Source organism: Mercenaria mercenaria, chromosome 17 (genome assembly GCF_021730395.1).
Source record: "Mercenaria mercenaria strain notata chromosome 17, MADL_Memer_1, whole genome shotgun sequence".
Taxonomy (NCBI): domain Eukaryota; kingdom Metazoa; phylum Mollusca; class Bivalvia; order Venerida; family Veneridae; genus Mercenaria; species Mercenaria mercenaria.
Window position 1 is genome coordinate 39,750,084 of NC_069377.1, and position 12,343 is coordinate 39,762,426.

General features: G+C 36.9%; 1 protein-coding gene across 2 annotated transcripts in view; it reads left to right on the forward strand.

Moving 5' to 3' along the window:
- LOC123536359 (uncharacterized) overlaps positions 1–11,908 on the forward strand; it is a 43,893-nt gene extending 31,985 nt beyond the window's left edge. For both annotated transcript variants that reach the window (XM_053527998.1, XM_053527999.1), the window contains exons 5-8: positions 696–885; positions 2,695–2,786; positions 4,538–4,648; positions 9,422–11,908. In XM_053527998.1, the coding sequence (XP_053383973.1) occupies positions 696–885; positions 2,695–2,786; positions 4,538–4,648; positions 9,422–9,646 (618 nt within the window). In that variant the 3' untranslated portion in view covers positions 9,647–11,908. The remainder of the gene's footprint in view (positions 1–695; positions 886–2,694; positions 2,787–4,537; positions 4,649–9,421) is intronic.
- Positions 11,909–12,343: the final 435 nt, after the last annotated feature.

The following is a 12,343-nucleotide window of genomic DNA, read 5'->3' on the forward strand; positions in this document are numbered from 1 at the left end:
TTTCTTCCCTGGCTTTAGGACCAAGACACATGTTGTCACAATTAGTTACTTAACTCACAGTTCCTGGTATAAGACAAAAGTGTAAAAAGAGAAATATTTAGATTGCATTCATGTGATTATAGTTTTTACTAGAAAAGGAGAAAAGAAAAATAATACAAATGTAATAGAATGAATAAAATGTATTAAATAGGTCATCTGGCTGTAATTTTTCAAATGAGCCGCACCATGAGAAAACCAACATAGTGCATCAAAGCCTAACCGTTAGCAAACAGCATGGATCCTGACAAGACTGCGGATGTGCAGGCTGGTCTGGATCCATGCTGGTCGCAAATGCACTGTGTTGGTTTTGTCATAGCGCGGCGCAAATTCCTTTACCCTGAAGTGGCCCTGCTGCAGAAACAGTATGAAGTAGAGGTCAAACTGCTACAATATTTTCTCAACAAAACTTATTAGACTGCTTATGTTTTCAGTATTTTTTTACTCAGAAACCTTACAGCTTTTGATTGATGGTTGTTCATTTGGTAATTACCGAAGAAAAATCTGTTCTACAACCTTCTCATAACTTGGTCTGAATTACACATGCAATTTATGAAAAGATTTAGGGCTTGTCTTGTATTGTAGATGATGTGTAATGATGTGTTAACAGCTGATTTCAAATAAGAGTATAACTAAATTATTTTCAATGTATTTTTCAGAAAAGAGTTATTCTTTACCAGAACAGTATTAAACATTTCATGGACTACTTTACAAGTAAAGACAATATAGTCACTGTAGATGTTTCATGTGGCTTACCTCAAGTTATCTGGTCTAAAGTGTGTGATTTCTTCTCACAGTTTGATTTCCAGTCTACGAGTATTCCAGAATCTGTAGTCATCTTTGGATTTGGTAAGAACTCAAATTACTGGGCATTGTTTTTATTTCTATTAAGCTTACCTGAGCAAGTGGTCATGGTGAACTTTTAGGACTATTGAATGTCTATCATCAATCCATCGTCCACAATTTTTTTAGAGAACATCTTTGCCTTAACCAACTTGGTTCCTTGGGAGGTCCCTTTTCAGATTCCTTCAAACTAAATCATTCAGAATTCTCATTTGTCATGGCAACAAAAAGGAAAATCTTTTAAAATCTTCTTGGAAACTGCTGGCCCAATTTGAAAATAATTTCACAGAAATGTTCCGTAGGTGACTAATTTACCAAATTTCTTCCAGTTATTCTTTGTTAAAAAATGTCCGCCAAGGGACAGGGCTAGTTTTCTCCATTTGGGTTTGTGGAAAAGTTCGTGGCTTTATTTTAAAACAATATGACAGCTTTGTGCTTTGGGTAAACCTCCTCATCTGTTTTCCTTTTTTGACCCTCTACCAAAACTGTTCAGACAAGCTGTTAAACAAACTCGGGTGAGCAATCTAGAGCCACCATGGCCCTCTGGGTATATCGTTTTGCAGATGTCGGTCGGTCGGTCGGTCGGTAGGTCTGTCTGTCAGTAGACCAATCCACTTCAGGATGGTTACTCGAGAATGTATGGGCCTAGGATCATGAAAGTTGATTGGGAGGTTGATCATGACCAGCAGATGACCCCTATTGGTTTTGAGGTCAGTAGGTCAAAGGTAAGGTCACAGTGACCCTGAACAGTTAAACAGTTTCCGGATGAAAACTCAAGAATGCTTGGGCCTAGGATCATGAAAGTTGATAGGGAGGTTGGTAATGACCAGCAGATGACCCCTGTTGATTTTGAGGTCAGTAGCTCAAAGGTCAAGGTCACAGTGACCCCGAATAGTTAAACTGTTTCCAGATGATAGCTCGAGAACGCTTGGGCCTAGGATCATGAAAGTTGATGGTTATGACCAGCAGATAACCCCTATCGATTTTGAGGTCAGTAGGTCAAAGGTCAAGGTCACAATGACCCGGAACAGTTAGACAGACCGCTATTGATTTTGAGGTCAGTAGGTCATATGTCAAGGTCTCTTTGACTCAGAACAATAGAACTTTTTTGCCAAATAACTAGAGAATGCTTTGGTCTAAGATCATAAAAATGATGAGGAGGTCACTTATGACTGGTTAATGACCCATAATTATTGATTTGAATGTCAGTAGGTCAAATGTCCAGTGCAAGACCAAATAATTTCTGTTCCTTGTGCAGTTACTGAATGCATCAAGGGAGGCATTTTGTGTTCTACGAGCTCTTGTTTCTATATTAGGGGCCATTCATAGACCATTTGTCCTAACAAATTTGCTTTCAAGTAATGGAGTTTCCCCACAAATTGATTCCCATCAGGATTTTTTGTTCTCTTTTGCCTGAATACAAAGCAGTTGCCACCTCCCCCCAAAGAACATGCCTACCCCTTCCTGTTTTAGTGAAAGGTATAATTTAGCAGAAACATGCATGACATTATCACTGGAGAAACTTCATCATTGAGGATTTTAAGTGTCCTAACAGTGCATTCAAAGTAACCTAAAACAAAATTAATGCTGTGTTTCTGTTTGATCATCAAAATTGCACAACATAAACAGTTTGACACTATTTTCTTTTTAATAATCAATGTTTAATTGATGAATATTATATGGGATTGTTGTTGTTATTGTGTCTAATGTTTTATAGAAATAAATGAATATTGTGTCCAATTTTTATCAAAGTATGGCCCACCTGTAGAAAGTACTTTTATAATATATCCATTGTATTGCTTTAATCTTGAGCAGATCAGAAGGACTTGGATGAGATACAGATAGGAAACTACAGTCTAACAGTGATCAAACTCAAAGATCTTGTGCAGGAGTCAAATGCTACAGTGGTAAGCTTTGGTAAACAACTCCATAATATATAATATTATGTATACTAGGGGATAAGCCAGACCAAGACTGAAACCTCGGCCTCATGATGCTGCTTTGAGGCTGAGCTTCTAGGCACCTTGCAGTTTTTTTTCCAACTTGTGAATGTGGCTGAATTGATTGATATATTGAAACTTGTCCACAATTTGTAGGTTATGTTAGTTACTAGTACGATAAGACTTACCAAGGAAAGTTGTTGTAGTCCCACATTTTCAGCTAAATTTTGCATAGTGAGCAATATTGCCATTTTGCAAACCTAGTACTGGGTGTCTTACACTTGTTCACCCAAAAGTGAACATGAAAGTGGAAAACCTGATTTTAACCTTTAGCCTGCTGCCAGCAATTGATTCTGCCTTTGCGTCCAGTGCAGGCTGATCAAGGTCTGCACTGTTAGCTATTCAGTCGGTACATTTTCAGTGATCAACCTTTCAAATAATAAGTGGTACTGCCCAAATTGAATAATGGAACTGTCCATTTTAGTAATTTAGCAGAGTAAAGGTTAAGTTTGTGACTGATGTGCTTCAAGAAAGGAACTGAGTGTCATAGGAGTGGGTGAGGCCCCTACAGGGGGTTGAACTTGGAAATTGGTTAACATGGAGAAATCCTTCAAATCTGTACAACTGCCTTGAATAGATAATGTCTAAATATATTTGGCAGGATGCTTTAATTTTTATATGCCCATTACTGTGAAATCATTTAATTTTGTGGGCATGAAATTTCGTGGTTTTGGTCAAAATGGCAATTTCGTGGGGATATGAATTTGTGGATTTCAACTTTTGAACATAAAATTAATGGGAATTTTACTTGTTTGTTGGGATTAAATTTTGTGTTTTGACTCAACCACGAAATCCACGAAAATTAATCCCTTACAAATATTAATGATTTCACAGTATTGATAAATCTAAGTATTATGTTATGGCATGTGCATCTGTTTTTCATATTTGTTAGGAACATAATAACCAGTTAAGGTATTGGTCGAAGTTCAAGGTCGAAAATTTTGTTAAAATCTTTCCTTTGTATTGTATGGTCATAACACACCTTCAAAACTATTCAAGTTACTGATTCGAAACTTGGAATAGAGGTGAGTGATGATAAGGTGATTTGAGGAGTGCAATAATCCATGTTACACAACCCCTCTTTCCCCTATCCCACATTACTCCACCCCCCACACCCACACACAGATTCACTCAAGCACATGAAATAGATATGTAGGTCAAATGTTCTTTGAATTTTGTGTCCAGAGCAAAACTTAATCAAAGGTCAAGGTTCCAAATTGAGTTCAGATGTCAAATCTGTTCTTTGTATTTTATGTCTGGAGCACAACTTCAAAACTATTCAAGGTATTAACTTTAAACTTGAAAGATAGGCGGGTGGTGATGAGACAATTTGAAGAGTGCAACAATCCTCATTATTCAGCACCCCTATCCCCAACAAAAAAACTTTTAGTTTCTTGTGCCCTGGTATTCTATCTCTGCAGTCGCATATACCCTCACAACTGCCACCCCAAAAAATTTTCTTCAAATTTTACTTCCTCTGATCTAGAACTCTTCTGGCATTTAAAACCAAGCTTTTGGGAGCTCTTATTTCTAATATTTTTGAACAATTTGACATTTGACTATTGAAACATAAAGTTAAACTTTTAAGTGGTGCAAATTAAAGCATTTGCTGTAACTGATAAAAGTTGTGTATACAATATGTGTGTTGCATGTTTCAGGAGGTACTGTTGGATGAGATAAGTAGGTTTGTAGATAACAGTGACCCTACAGGACAAGTGTATGCAGTAGACGGTTCAGACACAGCATTAATTAAAGATCTGAAGAAAGTTGTAAGTCTTTTTAGCTCACAAGAGTGTTTAGCTCACAGCTGTTGTGATCGCTTACCGTCCTATGTCCAGCCATTCAGTTTTGAAAACTTTGAATCTGCAGGCCTGTTAAAAATTATAAATAATTAAGGAAGAATGTTTCTTGGCTGACGTTACTATACGCTGCCTTGATTCACCTAAATACAATACTGTCTAGGGTGGGCTGACTTTCTCTTTAAGGCATGTGTTGATGTTTTCTTTTTTAAAGGGAAGGCAGGATTTTAACATAAATATTTACAAGAATGTTCTTGGTGAACCTCTACCAAAGATGTTGAGGCTACCATGATTCATCAGAAATATGGCAGCCATGAATGGGGGGCATACTTTCTTTCTGTGTACCGGTCTTGAAGGAACCTGCAGTGGTTGGAATCCACAAAGTTTGTCTACTCTAGCATTTCTTCCTTACGCATGAGCAGAATGCTAAAAAGCATAATAACCAGCAAGTTCTGACCAGTATCTCTAACCTTTCTTCCCTTAAGATAGCGAAAACACATGTTATCCACTCAGTAAGGAGTGTTACTTTCTGAGGATTCAGCAGTACTATTATGTGTATCTAGGTTATTTAGTCAGTTTAATTAGTACCTCTCTATAGTTAAAGCCCTAGCTAAAATTGCATGAATTGTTGGTGTCTTCATTGTAATTCTTTTCCAATTTTTGTCAAGACAGCTAACCAACTGATCTAGACAAGTTTGCTAATTTAATGTCCTTTGAATTAGTAAAAATTGTGAAAATTGATAGTGTCAGCTGGAGAAATGGTTTTAAAAGCGAAAATTAATTTGATATTTTTGGTGTGTATTGTTTGACGATCTTGTTTGAAACCACAAGTTAGCTTTCAGAATAATTCCACACAGTTATTCCTTGGGTGACCATATATTGAAATTGATAAAGCCATTTTGAATTGATAAAAACCTGGTTACTTTGATACCCATTAGAGCTCTGAGACTGTGGTGAGCAATCCAGGCCATGATGGCCCTTTCTAGCTCACCTGAGCAATGCTCAGGTGAGTTTTTTTGATCACTTGATGTCCGGCGTCTGTCGTCTGTCTGTCAACATTTAGTGTGTGTATGTGATAGAGGTTGTATTTTACAACTGATCTTCATGAAATTTGGTCAGAGTGATTACCTTGATGAAATCTAGGCCGAGTTCGAAAATGGGTCATCTGGGGTCACAAACTAGGTCACTAGGTCAAATCAAAGAAAAACCTTGTGTATGCAATAGAGGCTGTATTTTTCAATTAATCTTCATGAATTTTGGTCAGAATGATTGCCTTGATAAAATCTAGGCCGAGTTTGAAAATGGGTCATCTGGGATGAAAAACTAGATCACTAGGTTAAGTCAAAGAAAAACCTTGTGTATGCGTTAGAGACTGTATTTTTCAGTTAATCTTCATGAATTATGGTCAGAATGATTACCTTGATGAAATCTAGGCCGAGTTTGAACATGGGTCATCTGGGGTCAAAAACTAGGTCACTAGGTCAAATCAAAGAAAAACCTTGTGTATGCGATAGAGGTTGTATTTTTCAATTAATCTTCATGAATTTTGGTCAGAGTGATTGCCTTGATGAAATGTAGGTTAAATTTGAATATGGGTCATCTGGGATCAAAAAATAGGTCACTAGGTTATATCAAAGGAAAAGCTTGTATATGCGATAGAGGCTGTATTTTTCAATTGATCTTCCTGAAATTAAGTCAAAATGATAGCCTTAACAAAATCTAGGCCAAGTTTGAAAATGGGTCATCTGGGGTCAAAAAGTAGGTCACTAGGTCAAATCAAAGAAAAACCTTGTGTATGAGATAGAGGCTGTATTTTTCAATTGATCTTCATGAAATTTGATCAGAATGTTTGCATTGATGAAATCTAGGTCAAATTTAAATATGGGTCATCTGGGGTCAAAAACTAGGTCACTAGGTCAAATCAAAGAAAACCCTTCTGTATGAGATAGAGGCTGTTTTTTAGCTCACCTGTCACAAAGTGACAAGGTGAGCTTTTGTGATCGCGCGGTGGTGTCCGTCCGTCCGTCCGTCCGTAAACTTTTTCTTGTGACCACTCTAGAGGTCACATTTTTCATGGGATCTTTATGAAAGTTGGTCAGAATGTTCATCTTGATGATATCTAGGTCAAGTTCGAAACTGGGTCACGTGCCTTCAAAAACTAGGTCAGTAGGTCTAAAAATAGAAAAAACCTTGTGATCTCTCTAGAGGCCATATATTTCACGAGATCTTCATGAAAATTGGTGAGAATGTTCATCTTGATGATATCTAGGTCAAGTTTGAAACTGGGTCACGTGCCATCAAAAACTAGGTCAGTAGGTCTAAAAATAGAAAAACCTTGTGACCTCTCTAGAGGCCATATATTTCACAAGATCTTCATGGAAATTGGTCAGAACGTTCATCTTGATGATATCTAGGTCAAGTTCGAAACTGGGTCACGTGCCATCAAAAACTAGGTCAGTAGGTCAAATAATAGAAAAACCTTGTGACCTCTTTAAAGGCCACATTTTTCATGGGATCTGTATGAAAGATGGTCTGAATGTTCATCTTGATGATATCTAGGTCAAGTTTGAAACTGGGTCACGTGCGATCAAAAACTAGGTCAGTAGGTCTAAAAATAGAAAAACCTTGTGACCTCTCTAGAGGCCATATATTTCATGAGATCTTCATGAAAATTGGTCAGAATGTTCACCTTGATGATATCTAGGTCAAGTTCGAAAGTGGGTCACGTGCCATCAAAAACTAGGTCAGTAGGTCAAATAATAGAAAAACCTTGTGACCTCTCTAGAGGCCATATTTTTCATGGGATCTGTATGAAAGTTGGTCTGAATGTTCATCTTGATGATAGCTAGGTCAAGTTTGAAACAGGGTCATGTGCGGTCAAAAACTAGGCCAGTAGGTCTAAAAATAGAAAAATTTTGTGACCTCTCTAGAGGCCATACTTGTGAATGGATCTCCATAAAAATTGGTCAGAATGTTCACCTTGATGATATCTAGGTCAAATTTGAAACTGGGTCACTTGCCTTAAAAAACTGGGTCAGTAGATCAAATAATAAAAAAACCTTGTGACCTCTCTAGAGACCATATTTTTCATGGGATCTGTATGAAAGTTGGTCTGAATGTTCATCTTGATGTTATCTAGGTGAAGTTCGAAGTAGGGTCATGTGCGGTCAAAAACTAGGTCAGTAGGTTTAAAAATAGAAAAACCTTGTGACCTCTCTAGAGGCCATACTTGTGAATGGATCTCCATAAAAATTGGTCAGAATGTTCAGCTTGATGATATCTAAGTCAAGTTTGAAACTGGGTCACGTCCCTTAAAAAACTAGGCCAGTAGGTATAAAAATAGAAAAACCCTGTGACCTCTCTAGAGGCCATATTTTTCATGAGATCTTCATGAAAATTAGTGAGAATGTTCACATTGATGATATCTAGATAAAATTCAAAACAGGGTCACCTACCTTCGAAAACTAGGTCAATAGGTCAAATAATAGAAAAACCTTGTGACCTCTCTAGAGACCATATTGAAAATTGGTCAGAATTTTTATCTTGATAATATCTAGGTCAAGTTCAAAACTGGGTCACATGAGCTCAAAAACTAGGTCACTATGTCAAATAATAGAAAAAACGTCATACTCAAAACTTGGTCATGTGGGAAAAGGTGAGCGATTCAGGACCATCATGGTCCTCTTGTTTCAATTAATCTTCATGAAATTTGGTCAGAATGATTGCCTTAATGAAATCTACGGTCAAGTTCGAATATGGGTCATCTGGGTCAAAAAGTAGGTCACTAGGTTAAATCAAAGAAAAACCTTGTGTATGCGATAGAGGCTGTATTTTTCAGCTGATCTTCATGAAATTTTGTCAGAATGATAGCCTTGATGAAGTCTAGGTCAAGTTTGAATATGGGTCATCTGGGTTTAAAAACTAGGTCACTAGGTCAAATCAAGGAAAAACCTTATGTATGCAATAGGGGCTGCATTTTACAGTGGATTTTCTTAAAATTTGGTCAGAATGGTTGCCTCGATGAAATTTAGGTCGAGTTCGAATATGGGTAGTCTGGGGTCAAAAACTAGGTCTCTAGGTCAAATCAAAGAAAAACCTTGTTTATGCGCTAGAGGCTGTATTTTTCAATTGATCTTCAAGAAATTTGGTCAGAATGATAGCCTTGATGAAATCTAGGTCAAGTTCGAATATGGGTCATCTGGGGTCAAAAACTAGGTCACTAGGTCAAATCAAAGAAAATACTTACTTATACTCAAGATTTTTTGCTCCAATTTTAATGATAATTGGTCAGAATATTTTTTTCCATGAAATCACTAGGTCAAACATGTTTACACTGTTATGGTGTGTTTCTCAGGTGAGCGACCTAGGGCCATCTTGGCCCACTTGTTTTGTTAACCGTTGTACAAAGTTGTTTCATGCCATTTTGTAAATGGTTGCTTAACATTTATTGTGAGGTATTAGTTGTTTCTGCACAATGATTTGTACAGTTGCAAATCTGTTACTTACTGAATCTGAATAATTAGGATGGTATCAGACATTTCGAATCAGTCAAATGAAAATGTTTCAGCAAGGAAAAGCCTGTAAAAAATGGTTTATATCTGATGGAATGGCAAATGCAATGAAAAACAGAGATTCTTGTTCACATGTTTGAAGAAGGAAAAGTGAAAAGTTTGGCTGGATTGTGTAATTAAAATATGCTACAATTTCTTGTCCTTTTAACAATGGATTTCTTTCATTTTCCAGAAAACAAAGAGGACAATTCAGTTTCACGAAAGTGGCAATGATTGTAGACTTGGACGTTATTGTTCTGTGAATGTGACAACTAAAGGAGACCCAGTTGATCTTCAGGCTGTGTCCTCACTACAGAATGAAGTTTGCCTCTTCCCAAAGACAGTATCACCTGATCTGTGTAAATGGATTGCCGTAACTATGGGCGAGTGTCGGATGAAACAGAAGAAAAGTAGATAAATTTGTGTTTGGTATTTAGTAATATGTTAAAGTAGCTGTGAAGTAGCTGTGTTCATGTTTTTTGTGCTGGAGAGGGGCAGAGTAGTTTGTGTAGGTATTTTTTTACAATTTCATTTATTAGAAACTATCTTTAGTCAGCAGAAAGAGGTGAATTTATAAAAATAAATGGCTGAAAGTAATCACTTTTCTGGATTGCAAAATTTCTTAATTTTAATGATAACAAAACTGTATGTTGCAGATATCTCATAAATTTTGTGTTTCATGTGTCAACATAAAGCTCACTTTATTTCCTATAAAGATAAAACATTGTTTTATGTTCACAATTTAGGAATATGGTTAGTGGCCTAAGTTTAAAATTTAGGGTGTTTTTTTTAGCTCATCTGAACTTTGTTCAAGGTGAGCTATTAGTATAGGCGGATGATATGTCATGCATCAACGTTTTTACTGACACAACTTCTCTGAAACTACTGGTCACAATTACACCATACTTGGCCAGTAACACATTTGGCTTGGTTAAGCTTGGCCCCTTGAATGGGCTGAAATTTTTAAAAAAGAAAAATCTTCTCGTGATCCATTTATGGATCTTCTTCGAACTTAGTAGTATCCTAGTAAGGTCTCTGAAGTTTGTTTAAATGATTTTGCTGGACCCGGTTTAGTGGCCACCAGAGCCAAAAACGGAAACAACTTTAAGAAAATTCTTCTCATGATGGGTCTTCACCGAACTTGGTCTGTAAAATACTTGTAAGGTCCTCAGTTTTTTTTTCAAATGGTTACACTAACTACGCCCCCTTAAGAGGCTGCCAGAGTTAAAAAAAGGAGAAAAAAACTTTAAATAAACAGCTTTTCATTAGCCACTTGGTGAATCATCACCAAACTTGTCTGTAGCATTCGTGTATGGACCTCTCCAAATTTATTTATACAGTTCCATGGCAGCACTGAGGGCCTGCCGCAGTTAAAAATAAAAAGACTGATATAACTTATTGGGCTGCTTAATGGATGTTCACCAAACTTAGCCGGAAGCAAGGTCTAAAGTAAAGGTCACAATTCTCAGGTGAGTGACTTAGACCCAATGGGCCTCCTGTTTAAGTTATTGAATAGAACAAATGTAGTATTTTCTCTAGTCCAAAAATTTTTTTTGTCTGTTTATATGCGAACTGTGTTGTAAAGGTTGTTCAAGTTATTGTCTGCATAATACTGTTATTTGTTATTGTTTTTAGCTCATACAAGCATTCGTGGTTTCCACAAATACTGTGATCACCCTTTGTCCATGTTAGTAATTGGTTCAACCACATTTTTGGAGCAATCTCAAGAAACTTGGACACTATGAATGCAGGTCTAAGATCTGAATCAAGTTTGACTGAAGTCAGGCTGAAGAAGTAGGCAGTCCTTACCATACTGATGCAAAATTAGTATACCTGTAACAACTTGAGCAACTGTAGATCTAGTTGTGTAACTTTGATTACTCTGAAAATACCATATTTCACTGTTAAATAATAGCACATTAATTTCTAGCCAATACCGATGGTATTAGAATACTCAGTCTCATTCAAGTTATTATGGACCAGATGGTGTGAAGATATATGTTTATAATTCAGCACCATTTAAAGTCTGTGATTCACCAACTTTTAATCATCTGCAGAGGGAATATATATTCGGATGAAACCTGAGACAGGTTATATTATACTTATATTTTTGATTTAGCAAAAGTTGTCCCATTTCATGATTTGAGCTGTGCCATGAGAAAACCAACATAGTGGGTTTGCGACCAGCATGGATCCAATCAGCCTGCGCATCCGCGCAGTCTGGTCAGGATCCATGCTGTTCGCTTTCAAAGCCTATTGCAATTAGAGAAACTGTTAGCGAACAGCATGGATCCTGACCAGACTGCGCGGATGCGCAGGCTGGTCTGGATCCATGCTGGTCGCAAACCCACTATGTTGGTTTTCCCATGGCACGGCTCATTTGTCCGGTGCTAGGACATCATTCCTTCACATTTTGAATCTGTAGGCCTACGTGATTAGTGTGAGAATATTGCCCAGTTATGATTTATATATTTGTGAAATAATATCTGGATGATACCGGGTTTGTCTCTGTGATCTTGTGTCCTTGTCTGCAATAATACTCTGGTGAGTGATACAGGGCCAGCATGGCCGTCCTATTTTCTTAAAATTTCTGTTACTATTTATCTATTCTATTGTTCAATTTATTGTTGCAAAAAAAGTTGTTTTTAATGAAAAATAAAATGTTGTCATTGATCAAAAATAGTGTTATTTCTTTATATGGATTGTAAAACCATGTATGGACAAGTTAGTCAGATCTGAGAAAATTCCATGTTTTTAGCTCGACTATTCAAAGAATAGTCTAGCTGTTTACTCACCCTGGCATTGGCAGCACACCTTAAAAAAAGTGGTTAAAGTTTTGCATGCAAGTACACATAGCTATCATTTAAAGGCATATAGCTTTGAAACTTTTTTTTTCTAGGTCAATTACCAACCCCACTAGGTCAGGTCCCATGTATTTTGGCAAAATTATGCCCCTCTTTGGACTTAGAAAATCCTGGTTAAAATTTACTTGCAAGTTACTATCTCCAGAACTAATGCAGACATATATTAAATTGAACCTTCACTATCGTGTGTCCTCAGGGTTATAAAACTAGGTGATAGCATCAAGTTCCATAACTCTGACATGCATTTTGGC